General features: G+C 41.3%; 1 protein-coding gene across 1 annotated transcript in view; it reads right to left on the reverse strand.

Moving 5' to 3' along the window:
• Positions 1-17759, reverse strand: part of LOC306751676 (RIMS-binding protein 2-like) — a gene marked incomplete at both ends in the record, with an annotated part of 52472 nt that extends 34713 nt beyond the window's left edge. The window contains 2 exon segments of the mRNA XM_079235290.1: positions 10615-10758; positions 17622-17759. Of these exon segments, the coding sequence (XP_079091416.1) occupies positions 10615-10758; positions 17622-17759 (282 nt within the window).
• Between the last annotated feature and the right edge of the window lie 1621 nt (positions 17760-19380).

Raw genomic sequence — 19380 nt, forward strand, 5'->3', positions numbered from 1 at the left:
TCTCTCTCTCTCTCTCTCTCTCTCTCTCTCTCTCTCTCTCTCTCTCTCTCTCTCTCTCTCCTCTCTCTCTCTCTCTCTCTCTCTCTCTCTCTCTCTCTCTCTCTCTCTCTCTCTCTCTCTCTCTCTCTCTCTCCCCCCCCCCCCCATCTAGTTGCCCTTGGTGTTCACTCCACCAAAGTCCTATGTTTAATCTTTCAAGCCCATCCAGACACAAACGACTGGGGGCTGAAAGAAGGAAGAGGATGGAAGAGTTGAGTGAAGGGAAATGTAGAGAAAGACGGAGGCACAAGGCAGGTGTAATTTAGGTAATCAAGTAGTTATTTATAGACTGAGAGGAAAGTGTGATCTCAACAGAAAGGAGACAAAGGGGAAGGAGAACAGTGACGGGAGAAGTCAACCTAAAAAAAGGACAAGAGACAGTGGGAGACAATTAGTGCTGCAGAATAAACAGGCCTTTAATCAGCATGTGTCTTTGCTAAAGGGCTCACCTAGCCTTGCAGTGCCATGGCGAAATGATGGCGTGAAACAAAATGAAATAGGTCACAAATATACGCTTTTGAAAAGGCACAGGGAAATTAATGATAATTTTGTTAAAACGGAACAAATGCTGATTCTGGTCTATCCGAGACATATGCCCCAGCCTTTACAACAAATACAACATAAACTTGGTTGAGGGTCATTTAGAGGCTTTTAGTGAAGTCATCCAGAGGGCTCTGTGCACCTGATACTCAGGTAAGTGATGTATATGACAGATGAAGAAATACATGTGATAAAGCCTGACAGGCAAATTTGTTGTACATTCATTAAGTAAAAAATCACTTAATTTTATCTGATTAATTAGCTTGGTCAATCAATGCTGAAAAACCCCCGTGCACCCATTCATTTGAAAATGTATTTGTATTTAGACTTCAAAAAGACATTCATACACTCCCTCTCTTCCACCTCTCACTTCCCTCTTTGCCCCACCCTGCTCTTGTAGCTTTTTCCCTCTGCAGTGCTCTGTCTCTTTCCTTTAATAAAACTTCTGTGTATCTTGAAAAGCTGCCAGGAAATGTGCGGAGGAAATGTTCCTTTATTGTTTCCCTCTCTGCTTCCCCCGTTGGCTAGATGACATCAACACGTGTATGCTAGCAATCAATACAGCACTCACTCATATTCAGGCATGTGTTCACATTCGGAGATACACACATTGCAAACACACACACACACACACACACACACACACACACACACACACACACACACACACAGGGGTGGGGTGGGGTGGTGGTGGTGGGGGGAGGGGGGGGTGAGGGGAGGGGATGATGGGGGTTGCTATAGAAACTGTTCTCTTTCAGGTATGGTTTGTCAGGATGATAAAAAAGTAGCAACGGAGAATCACATCCAACATATCTGATGCCCTTTGAATTGTCTGAATGTAAACCGGCATGCAAGTATCGTAAACAAAAGCAGTCTAATTTACTTGCTATTTGAACCTGCAGGAAAATGAACAGTTAGTAAACCAAAGATGCATAGTGAGAGTGCACACAAGCAAGCAATAGAGTCTTGTACAAAATGATACAAAGCCTAGTAGACTCGATATGATGTGGATGTGTAATAGAGTACAGTGAGTGTCAGCACGCAGGATACACAGTTAATAATACAGTGAAAATGAGTGTGTACGAAGGCATGTAACTGTGGAAACGTGTCATTGTCAGAGTGTAAAGTACACAAAGCTTTGCTACAAAATGTGCTACTCTTTGTCTCTACATGTTAGTGCATGTGTACATATGTGTTTATTGACATGTGCAGCCACACCCCTACGAGGCTGTTTCTGTTCAGGGATTATTGCAGCGTCTGTGTGTTCTAAGGAACATTGTGATTAGTCAAGGAGGGTGTCTTTTGGCTGCCAGACACACTGATAATCTCAGGAGAGGAGCAAGGAACTCAGCCATGAGACTGAACACACAAGTTTCATCTTCTTTCCTCCCCTCTCTCCTTCTCGCCCCCTAGCATCCAACTGAACGTCAGCTGGCACAGCCAACCAGTCTGCCGCATGGAGATGAAGAAGTGGAAGAAGAAATGGGAGAATGGTGCAAGAGGAGCGTAATTATCGGAGTATATAAGATTTTCTTTTCCCCCCATCTATTCTGAAACCTGATTGTTATACCTTCATGTGATAGGATAGGATAAGGAAAATAAGGAAAAGGAGAGACAAAAAGGGAACAAGAAAGAGAAAGTTACACTGCTCACATGAAGCAAAATACAGCAAAAGAAACTGTCTAAGCACCAATACTTTCTCTCCTCTGCTGTATTTCTCCTTTGGTCTCTCACCCACCCACCCACACAGCCATACATTCAAACATATGCATGGTGCAGGGATCTGAATGTATAGTCACACACACACACACACACACACACACACACACACACACACACACACACACACACACACACACACACATCTCTCATTTCAACAACTGGTCATTCTTCCATCTCAACATCTCTGCAAATTTCACACATACTTTGTGCACAAAACATGATAGGACTATGTTTTCTTAGCATGTAAAAGACCACAGTGAGACATGAGAAGAATCATTGTTGAAGTTTTCTCTCATTGCAAAGTGTTGTATACCTAACTGATCCCAAAACATTAGTATGACCCTGCCCAGTTGTAATCAATTTCTTATCAAACTTTTTCACTGCTTCGAAACATCTGGTTAGCACACCTGGTTCCCACAAAAAATTGACGACATAGGAAGCAATGCGTTTTATTTTTTTACAAAGCAGGCATCAATATTGTATATAAAGACACAACAGTTTGTATGGGAAGCAACGTGGGAGGGGAGGATCCATAACCCTTATGATTGAAAAAGTGATGTTGGGTGTATTTATTATCTAAATGAAAATGGTGGCGTATGTATTTTGGGATAATATTTAGCTCATCATAATGTAAAGTGGGTTGACAAAAAACCTCTGGTCCTGTCGACCAGTGTGTAGGATTTAGGGGAATCCATAAGCAGAAATGGATTAAATGTGTTTTCATCTCACCTGAAACTATGTTTACGAAGCTCTTTCTAGCCTAGAATGAGTCCTTTATATCTAGGGCAGGTCCTCTTCACGCAGTGCACCATGCTGCACTGTCATGTTTCTACAGTAGCCCAAAAAGGGCAAACTAAACACCGGCTCTAAAGAGAACCTTTCACATTTTTACGTTACCTGAAGACCACCGTAGTTCTCCGACACAATTGGAAAGGGAGGGGTGAGCGGAAGGGTGTTGCAACCTCACTGCTAGGAGTCACTAAAACCTAAACACTGCTCCTTTAATCAAATTAAATACAATTCAACAGCACCATAAACTATAGCCTATAACACCATAAAATGTAATCAATATATCTCAACAAAAACTGAACATGAAGGTAGGAATTGAAGGGTGGTTGTATTAGACTGCACTAGTTTTAGCTACTGTAGGTAGGTGCACCTAATAAACTGGCAAATGAGTGGATAGAAGCCAGCATCTTCCCATGAGCACAAACACGCAAACACACACATTTAGCAAGAGACTTTGCCTCAAATAACTGGAGAACAAATACTCATCAGCCTTGAGTTGGTTAATATTCATCACCAACACCTGGCAACCCCTCAGCAGGCAGGAACCAGGAAAAGCTCAGGTTGCAGGAGCCGATAACGTCAAAGCACACACACGCACACACACAAAATCTATTTGTTTGAAAAAGCATTACACTACTGTCTCTCTCCCAGTGTGTCTAAGGGCTTGTGTGAACATGTGTCTACGTATGCTGTTTTACACACGAATAAGATTAAATTCATAATTTGACAGCAGTCAAAAGGCAACGCTATCCTACACTTTGACAAATCCATGTGCAAACACACTCACAGCACACAATCACATGCACATACTAACCTTTCTAAGCCACAAAGACACCATTAGACCAATACACCGTAACCCCACCCCCCACCCTTCAGCACACACATCTCCAAACAGGTGGCCCTGCTACAGTCAAGAAACAGAGAAAGCTAGAGGTTGGTTTTTCCTCATTAAGTCCCAGAAGAGACAAAATGTACAAATCCTCCTCTCCTTTCCACCTCTCTGTGGAAGTCTGTCTCCTCCTGCCGCAGCTGCACAGACAGCTTTTCCCCAGCTGCTTGGCTATGCTAACCCTGTGCACTATATATAGGACTCAACGAAGCTAAATCAAACAAAACACACCCGGGCCAATGAGACATACAGCGGCAGTAAAGGGGAAGCAGAGTGGTGATAAAGGGTTGGTATTTACCGTGAGTGTAGGCTAGCATAGGAGCATCTTGACAGAGGTGTCGCTTACTCCTTCTTCCTCCTTGCTCTGATCTCCTCCCTTCTTCCCTGCTCTCTCTGGGTGGGGAATTGTCAAACGGCTGCAGCAGCATCAGCAGCAGCATCAGTAGCAGCTCCGGGGCCTGCGTGTGTGTCTCTCTCTCCCTCTCTCTCTCGCTCTTTCCTCCGCCCCCTCTCCACACACTCTCTCTTTCCTATCCCTTTCCTCTCACTCTCTCCCCACCCCCGAAGACCCTCCTCCTTAACACCCTTCCTCCATCATTTTCTCCTTTTCTCTTACGCGTTCTCTTCCTCTGCTCAATTTGCCCCTCTCTTTCCCTCCCTCTCTCCCTCTTGTGTGCACGCTCTCTCTCTCTCTCTCTCTATATGTATGCGTGTGCAGCAAGCTGCGGAAATCTACTTTGTTGAATTAATCAGCCAGCTTCACTGCTACAACCGTCGGCTACATCGGAAGAGGTATCGTTGGCAACAGGAAACCGGCATCTTGGAGTCTGGGATACAAATAGGGATAGTTTATTGGAAAGCTGCCCTGTACAACCACAGTCTGGACCTTCTTGTCGGTCTGCCAAATTGACTGAAATGACAGCGGCCTGCATAATGTTCCTCCTCCTCTTCTCTGCTCCTCGTCTTAAGCCATGACACTAATTGAACAGGGCCTTGATTGATGCCACGTTTTTACTAACATACAAACATTTGATAATGATGTTGTACTGGCATTAATAAACAGGGTATAGCTTAAGATGGTAAATGTTGTCAATCACTGTGAAAAGGCCAGCAATGAGATTATTGAAAGGCAACTTTGTGTATACTGTGAATGGTCTAAAAAATGCAAGTGTATTCTACTGAAATTTGGGTCCCAGCACTTTCCTTACTTACTTAAACTTATATAAGTTTAAGTGAGTAAATGAAAGTGCCTTAGTTTACGTATTTAGATTAGTATAAGGTATATGTCAACTAATGTATGGTTGTACTGAGGCCCCGCTGTGCTTTGAGGTAAATGCTAATCACAGCATGCTAACATGCTTACAACTACAACAACATGCTGACAAGTGATATTTAGCATGTTTACCATCTTAGTGTAGCACGTTGTCATGCTACAATTGCTAATTAGTATCAAACATTAAGAATAGGCTGATGGGAATGCAAGTAGATGTGCAGATAATTGGTCTTAAACCAAAGTAGTGGGCAAAATATGTTATATATTATAAATTGTTTTGACCTGAAGGGATAATACAAATCATTCTGAGGGAATCATGAATGTCCAATTTTATGACAATCCATACAATTTATATTTCCCTCAAAGCCAACCTCATGCTGGTGCTAAAGGACAGGTCAGAGGATCACTAAAGGTCAGCATGATGAATCCCACGCATAGAGCCATGCTAGAATGGCTTATACATACCTATTGTAATCACTATGAAGCACACTACAAACATTTTACAGCCCCATTTCAAGTCTAAAGTGGGTGAAATTACTTGCACCAACCTCGTAATTTTACTCCACACTTGTGTGGTTTGGGAACCATGCTGAGCTACTCCTATTATATTGAGACGGTTTAATACAAAGTTTTCTGAAAACACTACCCAAACTTAAATTCTATATGCCTTAATGGTGGGACCTCAATTTCATTCCCATGCGACCAATTATTCCATTTTCGCTCTGTTCCAGCTCTAATCCTCACAGTTTCACAGCTTTTAGCCTTTAACTACAACACAAAACACACTTGCAATCACACTGCCTACACTTCCTTGTCACAATGAGTAATTATATCATATTGACATGAGCTTATGTGTTGGGGCTCAAGCGTGTCCATGCATGTGTGTGTGCGATTGAGAGTGTGGGTATACCACAGTTAGCCCCTAAAATGATTTAATCCGGTTAAGGGGATTTTCAATTAATCCAGGAGAGCCCTACATTTTGACAGTGCCATATTTTTAGCACATTTTCCTACTGATGCAACAGAATTTATTTTCCCCTGCAGTTTTGAAGCTAAAATGATTCAGTGCTCACACAAGATGGACGGCAAATTTGTTTCAGACGCTTGCATCAGTGTACGCTCCAAAATCAAGCCAATACTGGACATTTATGTAACTATCTGTCTCGGTAGCCATTATTCACAGATTTGTTTTATTGCCATTTCTATAGCAAACTCAAACTCAAAGAAGGATGAAAGCAGCAGTTGCCTAGGAAGCAGCACTGTGGGGTACATTAATAATTGTGGTTATGTAGATTAGAGTCACGATAGATCTTTGAACATATAGACTGTAAATTACTTAATACGTCATAATGATTTATACTGCTTGGTAGGAATTAAGAGTTAAGTGTACCATTATGGAAAACACTCCATGAAACACTTTGGATTGGGATTTTTGAAAAACCAAAGGTCTACTATGGACCTACCATCGTCAGTAAGAAACATAAAGCAGATAAGACTGCAGCAGCTTATTTTTGTGGCTGTAATTTTTGACGTTTCTTCAGTAAAAATAATAAAAATCATAGGGAACACTTAAATAGCAGTATTATCCACTCACAACCAGGAAGAAAGCATAATTCATTTCAAAATTTGTGTCTGAAAATAACTCTCAGAAAATGTCTGAAATTTGATCATCAAGCTGGCATGGCCATCAAATCTTTTTAAATCAATGCAGGCATGAAGCTGCACAGGCCAGATTAGCGGCCCCAGTCAACCCCAGTCAAGGAGGTTTGGACAGGAAGTAGGATGCGGATGGGAGGAGGAGGAGGGGTATTGAAGACAAAGTGAAGCGGGAGGAGATGTGAGGGATTAAAAAGAGCTGAGAGAAACATAAAAAGAAAGAAAGACTCACAGATATGAGCCTCGGACTGCTACAACTTGAAAAGTGAGGATCACGTGACCAACAAAGCTAATGCTTCCACCAGCAAGATAATCTGCTAGCATGTTTTCACTGCTGGCTGTGTGAGCTTCTACAATGTTGTCTATAAACAAATGCCTGCATATGAATGCATTCTGCATGCACCGGGACACGATTTTGGCTTCTGTTTGCAGTCGTATTGCGCCATGATGTTTGAGCACACTTTGGTTGAATGCAGATAAACAGTCCGTGGGGAGAGAAATAGAGGCGGAGCACCTTAGCTGAAATGTAATTTCAGACATAAAAAACCTGAATATGTTTCCCACTTTTCTGGTCATTTCTTCTTACGGGTAAAGCTTATTGTGCTTTGCCTTAGCTCTCAGTAGTTTGACTTAAGTAACAAGACTGGAATGGGAAATGGATCGGGAAAGAGGATAATGTTAGAAACAATTCCAACCATCTGAATGCAGAGAGAATAAAAACTTCATCACACCCTGTCTAATAGGAGATGTTAAAACAGCCTTGTGAGTCAAAACAAAGAGAACTGAATATCCTGTGGGTGGTGGAAGGTATCATTCCAGCTGATTTGTATTAAATTACATTAGACTATTATTAAGTTAATCCTGGTTTGTCTGGGCATCTTTGATTAGAAGGAGTTCAAATGGAGATTACTGGGTCAGCTGAGACAACACAGGCTATTAATGATTATTGATTAGACGTTCCTTTTTGCAGCGGGACATCCCATAACATCACGAGGACGACCATCTGAGGGGGCCAGCTGCTAGCAGTACACAAACGTTGCCATAGGGATGGTGTCCAGGGAGGCAGCTGTGGCCTTTTAGCAGCAGCCACGCTGCACACAGAAGGTCATCCCTCACCTGAGGTACCTTTCTCCGACTGTCCATCACAGATTGTTTCCAGGCAACCATTCTAAAGCTCTTTGTTTGTTTGTTTTTCCAGGAAGCAGTCCACCCTCTGTGTTTTTTCTTGCCATTTCAGTTGCAAAATAAAAAGTGAATTGGAAGAACAGATAGAAGGCGTGAGAATCTAGCTGAAGTGCCTCATTCTCAACTGTAAAACAAGGATTAAATGCAACAGCCAGAGCCGGTGGATTGACTGTAACCAACAGCCTGATCTAGCACCCTTCCCTAACTAAACAAAAGAGGAATAAAGTGAAAAGGGGGACCAAGCTTCATTGATCTGGGTGTGGTCCCTCTCTCAATTTATATACTCAACATGTCTGTGATGGTTGAGAACAATGTACTCTGGGATGTTACGATTTGAGTTAGTTATGAAACATAAGATTACCCAATTCTGCAGTATCTAATATTTCCATTAGGGGGAGCAAAAACCTGCTGGAGAGACACAACACTGACATATAATCATCTTTTAAATTGACATGGTGAACATGTTAGCAAACAGTCGCCACCTGGAGAATGCTCCAATAGCTCCAGCTATATTATATATATTCATAGTGAATATATACAGTAAGTAGTCAGTAACTTTAGATATGTAATTGGTAGAGTTCTTACTTGTCTTGTTATTTTTTCTACAGACAAAAACGTATGCCAACAATTTAAAAAAGGTGTTCTAATTTCATGGTGACTTTGAGCATAGCTATGGCTGCTAGTGCATTTAAAAACATTTAGAAATAACTGCACTTTATTCACCCATCATCACCTTGTGCAACAAAGCTAGAAGCAAGTTATGCTGCTAATATGTGAAAAAAAATAGTATTGGCAATAACGTTATTACAGACGCCATCCATGTAAACCATAAATAACTAGCTGGCTAATCAGACATGTGGCATGTGTTTTGTACCAACATATCTTTTAATATGTTATCTTCAATCTAGTGAGTATTTTGTCTGTATCTAATATGACACATCTTTTGACTATTGCTACATTTAATCCTTTAGCTGTGAGTTTGATAATCATCAAGAGCTTTTTCTAAATGTCACATGGCCATATTTTCATTCACTTAAAGAATAAAAAGAAAGAAAAATAATTTCGCATTAAAGTCAAAATTGATGGATGCGATACACCGCCATCTTCTCTATTCTTTCAACAGTAAGACGAGAGTCAATCTGCATGAGCAAACCCACTCTCGTGACTGAGCTTCTCTTCGTCCAACTGATCCATAGCTGAGTCTGTCTTTGCATGAATGACCATGATGCAGTTTGTGATAGTGTAGCTGTCAGCAGTGACAGCAAAGCGACTGTCAGGCACCCAGCTGGACTCCCTCCAACAGTATCTACCCACATATGAAAAACACATAAACACGAACACATACATAATGACATGGCATTATTGAGTTATGTTGCTGACTACTGCATGTTAGCTACGGTGACAGACGTGGCTCGTGCCAAGGTTTTGGCTGTGAACATTGAGAAAATCTCCCACTGGGCAGGTTGCCATAAATTCTGCTATTCGATCAGAAAGGCGTTAATGTGTTCATGTAAAAGGAGGAATTGCTGTCTTAGAAGTGATTTCTCAGCTCTTTCTCTATCGTGAAAGGAGAGTACCCAGCGGTTCCAGGGAAAGCTATACGCATGATGGTTCTTCTCATTTGTTTCATTTGTGCTGTATTTAGTTTTCATGTATGGAAGCAACAACTGATAGATATGTTCTTGTCCGTTTTGTAAATATGTACTGAGGTATGCTTCAATACAACATAAATGAGAAGCTGACGATGCTGTCATTCACAAACCAAATCAGTAGTGTGACGAAATATTTTAGCCTGAGAACTACACTGCACTGAAACAGTCAGTAACCCGTTTGTAAATGCAGACTGTAGCATGCAGGTTTCGCTCTAATTTACAGACACTAATTTCAAGCCATTGAGGCTTATAACAGAAGCAGCCTTTTTGTTATGTCAGTTCCCCTCGGCCAGTCTGTCTACACTTCTGCAAATAGGCGTGTTGCCAAGACAACAGCTCACACACCTTGCCATCCGAGACCACCTGGGGGAGGCCTCCAAAGGAGTCGGACTAAATACATAAATGCATGCATAGGCATACAGTGCAAACTAAATACGCACACACTCAAATGCACAACACACCAAACCACACCCCCATCCTTATCTATGTTACACCACATTACACATGCCCACATGTCTGCATAACCAAGACCAATCAGAGGGAGTATATGTGCACAGAGTCATGCGAGTCACCCCGCTATACACAGCTGCGTCCTTGAGAAATAAAAGCTGCAACAGGGACTTGAATATAGTGACTCACTAACACTCTCTGCACACACACACACACATACAGTGCCACAATAATTACATCTTAATAGTTTCAATTCCAGAGGAGTGTAACAGTAAATATGTATATTGTGCTCGTTTGTTGGCAAATAAAGCTCATCTAAAATAATGTAGGTGAATGGGAGTTGCTGAGAAAGGTAGATATGTATGTGTCTGTGTGGGGGGGGAAAGACAAAAGCAGGGTGGTGGTAGTGGGACATTTACCTTTTTCCTATACTGCTGTTTCTCCTGGCGAAGCGTGGTTACCTCAAGCTTCAGAGTTCGGTTTCTCTCCTCCAGAAATCGAAAGCGGTTCACATTGGGGGCCGAGTGTCCCGTAGGTTGCTGGGATGAAACTTCATATCTTGTCTGAAAGACAAAAAGTCAAGATGAGGAAAAATCCCCAATACAGTATGAGACAATTCTGGTATCATTACTATAATTACTATTAGTCGTAATTGTTATACTATACCATATACAAATCTAACATCTCTAACTAGACTAAATATACAATAACAAGACAAGAGTCCACAGCCTTGGTAGCAGCTATGTGAGACGTAGGCACAGCAGAGCTTTGAGCTAAATGCTAACGTCAACTTACTAACGAGCTCATAATGACGATGCTAGCATACTGATCCAGAGTATAATGTTCATCAACATAGTTTAGCATGCTAGCATAGCACCTGCTAACTAGCATAATATATAAGTATAGCTGAATGTGATTGGTTTTGCAATTATTTGTTCATAGACCAAAATACTGGACAAATCAAAGTTAAGATCTGATGATGAAGCAAGATGAAGTGAGTGGATCACCAACATTATTACAAGTCATCCAGAGGGTAACATGAATTAGTGTAAAACATTTCATGAATATCCATTCCACTCAAAACCATAAATGTAAAATACGGGATTACAGAGGTTATATGTAGCGATAGCTCACAAGATAAGTTAAAACTTTGACCTGCTGGTGGAGCTAAAGAAAAAGACAGAGGGTTAACACAATCATGAGGATACATCATCTGGGCACCATGATTATCTGTACCAAGTCACATGGCCAAAGTGGCAGGCCATCTACCGAAACAACAGACAGGCCGATGAGTGGGTATAAAATAAATACATGAGGAAGAAGTGAGCACTTGATTAATATAAGTTATGGAAGAGGACATAAGGCTACTGTCAATCTTGCTTACAGCGACGTACTCAGGCTTTAGTTCCATCCCATGGGGTCAGTCACAGGAAAAGGATTACCAGGCCTGAAAATGAAGCTGCTACTGCAACAGGTTTTGAGCCTCAGCAGGATTTGCCAGTCAGTGTTTTTCTCCTTAGAAGTTTTCTTGATGGATTAGAATGGCCTTTGAAAGTGAATTTTCACTCTGACGCTTGGACCTTCCATGGAAATAAACTACATATCTGTAATAGGCAGATTGGAGGGGTGAATAGTTTCTCGTATTGCTCAGCTTTCCTTCGTGCCAGACATCCATGTGTACAGTTTGATAGTGTGTTATTGAGTTAGCAATTGTCTTGTTTTGGGACAGAGATGCTCTGCTGCCAATCTTTTACTTTTTAAATTGTCCAATGACTTTGAGGCCATCAGAGGAGCTGCAGATAGTCGAGGAACTGAGCAGCTGTTTGGCAGAGGTAAGGGGGAAGCTGATTTAGAAGAAGTGCATGTAACCTCTGCCCGTGCCTCCTGAAGTTAAATGCCCTCCAAGGACGTGAGGAAGGATGCCTTTTGCCCATTTTGTGTCAGATGAAGGAACTCTTCCCTATGAGTTAATCTAAAAACAGATTTGATGCTCTGCTCAAAAATATCTACTTTTAGGAATGTAAAAGTATGAAATAGGAACCTTTTGGAGAGCTATAATCATTAAATCCCAAATGGGGTGTAGTCTTCCCATTTGCCTTCTAAAAAAGCACACTTAGCCAGCCCAGCCACTCCAATATTACCAGAGCTATAAAAAGGAAAAACATTACCACCCTAGACAAAATAAATCTGTGCTCCATTACTCTGAAGTCTGTTCACTTTTCTCTCTATCTCTGCTTTCTCCCTCTAAAATTTAAATTACCACTTGGAGGATAATTAAAGAAGAAATGAAAATATGTGCCAATTCTTCTCTTCACAAGCTATTTGTTTCCCTTGTAATAGCCCACAGAACAGACCAACCAACAGATGGTTCTAATATCGGTTAATATTACTGTGATATATCAATTAGTGTGCGAGCAAAGCATTTGGCATCTCGTCAGGTACACACAAGAACTCACACAAAAATAACAACCAGATCCCCGGACTGCAAGCTAGACCATCATCCTCCACAAAGACAAAAAAAAAAGAAGTTGCAGGCAATATGTCAGTTGACACAAACAGCCAAAACTACCAAAGCCAGTATGATGGACCTGCCAAGCAGACAGAAAGACAGCCAGATACACCTGCTAATACAGCATACCTGTGCCAAGCAGACAAGCCTGCAGATAGACCCACTAGTGTAATATGGCGGACTGTCCAAGAACAGAGAGAGATAGATAGACCTGCCAACCAGTATTGTGGGTTTCCCAAACAGACAGACAAACACATTCAGTCAGCCTATTTAGAGTGAGATATTAGGCCATATGGACATCCATGTGAGAACTGATGCATGAGTCATTTAGAGCAGAAAACCATTGGTGCAAAAACTGAATGTGCTCTCTCTCGAAGAAAAAAACAAAACAGGTTATCACTTTAGTAACCCGACATGTGGTTATTATAAAATGAATTGCTGGCGTGGCACTGGAGCAGATTAATGGTACTCATCAACACTTATCAATGCCAGGTTGAGACATCTAATTGAGACATGATTAGTTCAGTCCCCAAATCAGTCAGGCATGCAGACAACAGAGGTTGTGACTATCCCAACCCAATTGTGCCGTCCACTTGGGAGACATCATCCTTGTACCGAGGGAGCTGCCAAAGCTGCTCTGACAGGAGCTGCGTCAGAGTTGGGAATCATGACGCACTTGTGCGCTCTGGAGCCACAAGAGTCACTGACAACAATCTTCTGCTAAATGTGAGCCTACTAGGAGGGGAGGAATTCAAAAGGGACACAGTGAAAGGTACAGAGACCCATTCAGGGCCGTGCATTCACGGCCAAAGGTGGACTGTTTCACACACGTTCTGAATGCCAGCCTTTCAATTCGGTGCGGAATAGCAAATGGCACACTGGATCACATGCATCGTTATATATTACATCCAACATTTGGCATTCAGTCATTATGATGGAATTGCGGTTTTCTGCATTTTCTGTTTGTCTTCCATAGCCCACTGTGGAGGACCATAAGATAAGATACCAATATAAATATTGTATAAATAAGTAGATTGACGATGTGTGGAAGGATGTGACACCGTTCATCAGAAGACTGCACAGCTAGGCAAAAAAAAAAAGTATCTTCCTTTGTGTATTCATCACAGTGGATAATACACACAGAGAAAGAATAATTATTTAAATGTTTGTCTAAATCTGTTACATTGTCTCATAAGCTGCTATTATCCAAGCCCAGCACTGTATCTAAAATTGCTTGTTTTCTCTTTTATGTCTTTTAATCCTATTGAATAAAGCGAGTCCATCTCAAGGGGTCAGTCAAAGGTAAAAGATTACCTGAGCAATATATAAATATATTGGCTTGTGGTAACAGCAGTGAGACAGCCATATGGAAATATCAAATGGACTTGTCGGCTTAAAACTGTGCTCTTAAACCGACTTCCAAGCCTTACTAGCGCTCACAAAAGATATGTGAAAAATGTCTGAGGTAGCCTCTACTCAACCGTATATGCCCCCTTCTGTCGTATCTCAAAGTTCAGGCTCAGAGTGCTCAGAGGAAGTCTACGATATTGAAAATATAACCACATCTTGCTCAATAAACCTATTGACAGGAATAGCTAGGCAACTACTATTGAAGGCGACGTCCTCTATTTCTCAGAATCATTTAATGATCGATCAGTGTACTTCAACTTGGTTTAGTCGCTTGGTTGATATTTTGATTGCAGCCGTCATTGTTGATTTCAGTGACCAATAGAAGACATTAAGCAATAGAAGACATTATAACCACTTGTTATCATGATGTTAAATTATGTGTTATATATAAATTATATTTTTCCTTCTTAAAAAAAAAGAAATTCCTTTTGTGTTTACCAATCACAATGCAAAAGGTCAAAGTCAGTGCGAAGCAGAAACTTGAGGTCAAAAAGGAGTTTAACGTTAATTTACACTGACGTAGAACATTCGGGAACTTCAATTTCTGTGAATTGCCAGAACTGCACAGCACCGTAGATAACACCAATGATGGGTACACTGTGAATGGATTAACAACTGGAGGCTGGGGCAACTGTTTATCAAGCAAGACAGATAATGTGGGTAGCCATTAAGATGTTACAGCATATAATTATGTAATAGGAGCTTTTTAGTACTTTATACTGTGCACAGTTAAGCTTTCCTCCACTTTTGCTGTAATTAATAGCTACCGATTTTAATTCTTCATGGACACAAGGAAATGCTGTGAGTATAGTCATCCGATGACTCACTTAATAAAACCGTAATTTTCTAGGAATTTGTGGCATTTTTGCTTTGTTGGATGACTTATGGTGGAGGGACACAGGAGAGTAGATTAGTAAAGCAGCATGTGGTGGCTGGCTTTCAACCAAGGGCATTGTGGTTAAGTGGCGTGTGCTCAGCCAACCCACCAGGATACCCCAAGGTAATCTTATTTTGACTGGGGTGTGATTTAAATGGATTGCCATATCGCCATCTGGTGTGTGAGTGAAATACTTCACTCAGTGCTGCCTGATGCAGTCAGCCATGGATGTACAGCTATTGAACTGCCATTAAATAGATTTTTGCAAAGAGAAAATCTATCTTTTCAAGCCCATCAAGCTACTCTTTTCCAGCATAAGTGTTGTTATGAATGTGTTTCACTTGGATTTGGATTCAAACTGTTATAAATTTAGCATCAACTACTCAGGAGAGAAACATTTCAGCATTCACAAACACGTATCGCGGCTTCTCATAAAGACATTATATACTATAGCTACAGCAGCATCCAGCACATCATTTGTGTGTTTTGAATTTAAGAAAATCAACAGTGTCTAACTGTCTAAAAAAGGGAATGGTACAGCAGCGTGGACAGACATGTATGTTTTTGCTGATATATACATTGACAATGTGCCTACCTTTAAAGCAGTACTGCTAATGTCCCAAAATTACTCTCTTCCCGTCACATTACCGGCTGTCAGTGGAGGCAGAGGTGACGCGTTCGCCTGTATGCACGTGTTTGCCCGTGCATGAGTGCCTGTGTGTGCGCTTGGAATGAGCGTTTCAGATCTGCAGCTCCACTAGCTAGCCTGTTCTGTACGCCACTGGAACAGGCTGGAGGTCTCACCCCAACAGTGAAAGCAAAAGAAGCTACAGTAGCTTGGTACTCTCAGACAAACACACACACACACACACACACACACACACACACACACACACACACACACACACACTCCCTGAGTCCCGCCCCTGAATGTGTTAACGCTTCCTCTCGCGCTCTCTGCAGTCGTGCTTTAAAATCCCCCCTCCCTGACTCTTTTACTCTCCGTCTCGCTCATACGCAGACATGTGCACACCCCAAAACGTCACAAAGGCAAAAAAAAGAGGAAAGACATGCAGGGCAGCTTTCATTTAAATGGACTATGTAAATCTGTCGAGCAGTGATGTGTAAATCATTACATCATAGATGAACATCCTGTTTGAATAGATTTCCCACGCAGAGTAGATCAAGGGTCCAGAATCCCTGTTTCCTCTGTATCTTTCTTTCTAACAGACCGAGGATAATGTTCTCGGTTTTGTTGACAGAAGCAACAAAGCATACATCTCTCCATCCCAGATTTATACATATATATCTCACTATCTTTAGCATTTGCTCGGTATTACTACTTGCAACTTTCCTCTCGCATCAAATCAAATCTACACTTCAATGTTCCTGGACAGACCTCAAACACAACAATCCTTTTGCTCTCTGCACCTCCTCTAAACCCTGATCAGAGGGTAGTTTTAGTGAGGTTGCATCAGCAGCAGGCACTCAATGCATTATGTCGATAGGCGTCCTCCGTTTAACACTGGAACGGAGGCACAGCACAGAGGAGAGGACAGAAAGAAAGAAAGAAAGAGACACAAAGTGTGCGTGAGTGAGAAGAGAAAGCAGAACGTACTCTTTGTTCCACTCTGTTGCCTAGCAACGCTTGCTCTGGTTCCATCCTACTGTAGACGCATTGCTCTCGCAGTGAATTGGTTTTCGCGCATGACATGAAGCCCTGAGAGAGCGGTGTTCAGGAACAGATGGAAACTGGATTGGGCAGAAATATGCAAGTTCCCCTTTAAATTTGCAAATAGCTGAAGGCAACGTGTCATTCAACGACCCAACAAGCTGCTACCATCAGAGCGTGTGACGTATTGTGACTCTTACAATCTCGTGTTGGTCAGCACATCCAAATCTGGACATGGCATGCCAGTTGCCATCAAAGCTCCCAGAATATTTGTAGTATTATTAAAATAGGACGATTTAAAAACCCAGCAGACAGTTGTTAGGGTCATAAAAGGTAAAAGATTATTGAAAACAACGGATTTGCATTCAAAAACACAAAACTTTCAACTTTTAAAATTGTAAGACTGGAGAAGCTGGAATGAGATTGAATACCATTTGTCAATAACAATGGTGATCGTGCTGAAGAACAAAAATAGACGTTGAGATCACATCATCATATGTTTGTTGCACTGGTTTGGAAAGATCAGAAACGTTTTGTTCTGCTTGTGTGCTCTACAGATCAGAAAATAGACCTGCTCAGTGATAAGATTTTCCATAGGTTTTTCTTGAAGAATTTGAACTTTTAACTACATATGTAGGACTAAATATTAAGTCAACGTTTGCGTTGTTAAACAAAAAATATTACACATCCCAATTACAACTACATCTGTGTTGTATCATCAAATAACGTGTAATGAAGATCTATCAGATTAGGTTGAGCAGATGTTCCTTTTTTCTAAAGACAGTCCATAAAAGTGGTTCTTTATCTCCAGATTTCCTCCTCTCAAGGAGGTCTGTTTCATGTTGATAACAAGATAATCTAATCATGACTAGTAGGAGTATAAATTAGTATTAGTGGGCAAAGTTCTTCTCATAGTAGTAGTAGCAACACAGGCCTACAGCATGTGGTACCACAGTACCTTGCCCTTGGTGTGCAGGTGGTGATGCTGTATGTTTCTGGCAGCAATCATGTCCAGCTGCCTTTGGATCCACTGTAACTCCACCTGAGACCGCCTCAGCAGCTCCTCCACGTTAGCGCCGGACTTGTGATCCCGCATTATCGTCTGCAAAACCCACACAACCAGAGATTACACACGCTGGAGACACACTGCAAACCTCACACCTTCATGCAACCCTACACTTACTGAAGCACACGCGCGCACATGCACGCACACGCACACACACACACCTGAATGTGTACATAAGAAATGTACTGCAAGCAGATGTACACACAGAAGAACATGCATGCACTAGTTTCACATCAAGTAAATCGGCATTTTGACGGGTTACCAAAGGCCTTTTGTATTTGCATGTTTCTTTGAACTTTTGCACTTACTTTGTTACTCGTGTGCAGTTTCAAGTAAATAGCGAAACAATTCATTGTCATATCACCAAATTCTCCCCATACCAAGTTGACCTGAAAGAAAATAATTTGAATGTAGCAAACCGAAATGTGAAACTGCAGATACAAATATAAACACAGAAAAGAATGCATGGCATATTGCACTAACAAAGTTAGGGTTTCTTGACACTTATTGGACAATTTCTTCATCTTCCTTCATTTAAAAACACATAACTTGTTTTTTACTGCAAGTATACAGTCAATCCCTGACAGCAACAATGTCAAATTAAGCAGTGCTGCCCACTGCATCAATATCGACATGCATTTGTAGGTGCTGAAAGGTGTGGTTGGTATATACATGTGTGTGCCCATGTGTACAAGTGTGATCATTGAGTGAGAGAGAGACTCAGTTACATAAGAGAGGATTACTGTATCACAGCAACACAATGAAAGGGGGAAGCATGGAAAAAACATATGATTTTATCAGTCAGTGCTAAATCCTCATCTATGTTTTTTTTTACCTTTGTACAAACAGACACATGGACATGCATGTGCACACTACCATACAGTGACACATGGAAGGTTAATGCTGCTTCAGGAGATTTGACTTATCTGACTCAACTGCTGCATCATAATACATACTCAAACAGCTGATTTCAGTCGTCTGTGTTCTGTCTTTTAGACGAGTGCATGTCTTCTGTAATAAACAAAAGCAACTGCAAAACAAGATCGCGGTAATGAAAAAAAAATGTGTTGGTCAAAGTGCTTTTTGGGGGATCAACAACAAATGGACAAAGATGAAATACAGATGATTTGTTTTCAGCCAGTTTTATCTTAGAGGTAATAGAACAAAAAATACTGTCAAATGAATCAGCTCCCTCTTCCCCAGTCTCTCTCAAAGCCTCAGCCAACTGCTCAAACAGCTTCTCCGTGCTGACTCACCTTAGACAGCTTCTATTTCCTTGCAGGGGACTGAAGGAGGACTGACAAAACAACAACAACAACAACAACAACACATAAAGCTCAGGATTCCTGTAGATGTATGCAGAAATGTCCCATCCCACCATCATTAAAGTAAGAGGAGGAAGGTGCTGTGCGTGCCTCATTATCCGGACCTGAATGGGGGTTTTAATTTACCATCTCCCTATTAATTATTCTCTCAGCCCACTATGATTGATTTCCTGTTATTGCTGTTTTTTTAAGTATGTCCTCTCTCTCTCTGAAGAAGACAGTAGAGCATTACTATTGTGATGTCATGTAGTTAACTCAGCTTGATACTGGGCATTATTGTTGTGCCGTTTAATACTTTAGCACAAAACCAATTAGAAAAAAAACAT

The sequence above is a fragment of the Taurulus bubalis genome, assembly GCF_910589615.1.
Source record: "Taurulus bubalis genome assembly, chromosome: 19".
NCBI lineage: Eukaryota > Metazoa > Chordata > Actinopteri > Perciformes > Cottidae > Taurulus > Taurulus bubalis.